The 2,397-nt window shown below is 27.7% G+C and overlaps 1 protein-coding gene across 1 annotated transcript; it reads left to right on the top strand.

Annotated features, from left to right (window-relative positions):
• Positions 1–305: 305 nt before the first annotated feature.
• LOC105625508 (protein 4.1 homolog) lies at positions 306–1,439 on the top strand (the record flags this gene model as incomplete). The annotated part of the gene is made up of 3 exons (XM_012206832.1): positions 306–410; positions 969–1,175; positions 1,260–1,439. Coding segments are annotated over 3 exons (492 nt in total), but the record flags the coding sequence as incomplete, so codon positions are not given.
• Between the last annotated feature and the right edge of the window lie 958 nt (positions 1,440–2,397).

Here is a 2,397-nt window from a genome sequence, read left to right as displayed (position 1 = left end):
TATATATATATATATATATATATATATATATATATATATATATATAACGTTAATATATTGTGTATGAGAAGGTTTTCAATTTAGAAAATCGTACTTTATCTTAACACTTCATATTATATATGCATAATTGTGCTCACATTAAAATATTGTTCATTTATGATTAATCAATTAAATATAATTGTAATATCATTAATTTAACAATAATAATTAGTATCATTTATATTCATTTTTTGAATTATTTTATTTTTTATTTTTATTTCTTGTAAATAATTTTGCTGGCTTGGTTAACACGTTGCATGGCGTAGCTGTTCTCACGAAGACTAAGTACATCGAGCTCAAGCAGTGGAGATTCGGGTACACCAATTGATCTTGATGATGACCAACAAGCTTTCTACAATCAATATTATCAGGTAATCGAATAACAGCCACAAAATTTTCTTTTATTAATACGGAGCGGAAGATAACGCATATTTAGAACAACGGGCAACAGGTATTCATACACACGAAAAATTTTAGCATTTTGCCTTGCAAGCTAACCCAATGCGGTGCATTTTTAAGACATGCATTTTTGCTCATATTACATATTTTTAAAATGTATTTTGCATTGTTTTGTACAATGTAAAAGTGCATACGGAAAACGTTCTATAACTTTAGCGCATTTCGCATTTCAGACATAATGATTAAAAATACATAATGATTAAAAATACAGATGTAATATCTCTTTCTTTCTTTCTCTCTCGTGTAAATGTGAATAAATATATCTCAATATATGGATATATATCAATTATGAGATTAATTTGTCTTCTAAATTATTTTTCTTTTTTTTATTAAGTTTTAATATCTATTAATTTTATATTCTGTTCTACTTTATATTCTATTAATTTATATCTTGCTCTTTATCATTTTTATGTCCCATATATTATTGAATTTTTAATAATAAAAGAATTTTGAATAAATTTTGAATACAGGGAGATCCAGCTGTGATTGCAACTGAGAAGCACGTTTACACTGGAGAACCGGATAGTAATGTAACAACGACAACCACAGTACCTGTAGTGGCAACCGAAACAAGAAAAGTAGCTCTTGAAAGTGAAGATGGTAACTATAGTGCCACAGGAGAGATAGTCAGTACACAAACTATATCTAGTAAAACCCGTACTGTTGAGACTATCACGGTTAGTATCATTATATCCTAATCAGATTTTAATATTGTTTGCTATGTGTATAATTTTTTAGTAAATACTGATTGTGTCTTACAGTATAAAACGGAGAAAGATGGTGTAGTTGAGACGCGAGTGGAACAAAAGATAACGATACAATCAGATGGTGATCCGATTGATCACGATCGAGCTTTGGCAGAAGCGATACAGGAGGCCACTGCTATGAATCCAGATATGACAGTGGAAAAGATAGAAATACAGCAACAAACGGCGCAGTAATTAATGAAGGATTGTCCTTCATACATACATAAAAGGGCACTCTTGGTCTATAAATAACACAAACAATTCGTAATCTTAGAGACTTAGAGGAAAACAAATTGGTATTTACATATATTATACATATATTATATATATTGGATGCATTGTTTTGATGCATCATAAAAAGAACCAGACTGAAATATGCTAAAAAATATGCTAAAAAAATGTCGATAAGTCTTTAAATATTTTATGAAGTTAATATAAATATAAAGCAAGGAACAATAAAGCTTTATACCTTTTCTTGTAAGAGAGTCAAAGAAAATTTTCTGTACGGCTTGCCCGATAATTCGAGCTTAAACTCGATTGAAAATTGAGTTTGATAGTTGAAAAAAATTAAATATTGAAATCTTTTTGAAGAGAGAATGGTACCTCGTACTATAAACTACAGTGTTCATATTAAAATAATTAAGAAAGTGTATTTATATACACAGAACATAAATAAATAAATAAATATTATATGTATAATGTATACATAGCTATGTATGTATGTAAACAAATGGATAAACTATTTATACATAGTTATGGCGATAATTATATATAATATATATGTATAAAAGACGGGGTGCCCTGCAACTTAAAAATTTTGATAATTGAGTATTTCATAACAGTAAAAAAAGAAATGACAGTCATATAAGAAATAACTAATATATTCAACAGTTATTTAAAATTTACAGTAAAATATAATACCAGAATATTCCAAATTAAGATACTAATGTCGAAATATTTATAGTCAACCAAATCTATTAAAAGCATATTCCTCTCGATTTATCGAAATCCTTTGTCCTCTAACGAAAGCTCATTACTTTCTCTGTTTCATCTTTGAGTGTGATATATTACAAGTTGTTAATAGTAACCAAAATATTCTGATTCATAATATTCGTATAAAGAAATAAGTAAAATATGTTGTGCAATGGGTTAC

Source organism: Atta cephalotes (genome assembly GCF_000143395.1).
Source record: "Atta cephalotes unplaced genomic scaffold scaffold02101, whole genome shotgun sequence".
NCBI lineage: Eukaryota > Metazoa > Arthropoda > Insecta > Hymenoptera > Formicidae > Atta > Atta cephalotes.
Note: the sequence above shows the minus strand (reverse complement) of the source record. Positions and strands in the feature narration are given on the sequence as shown.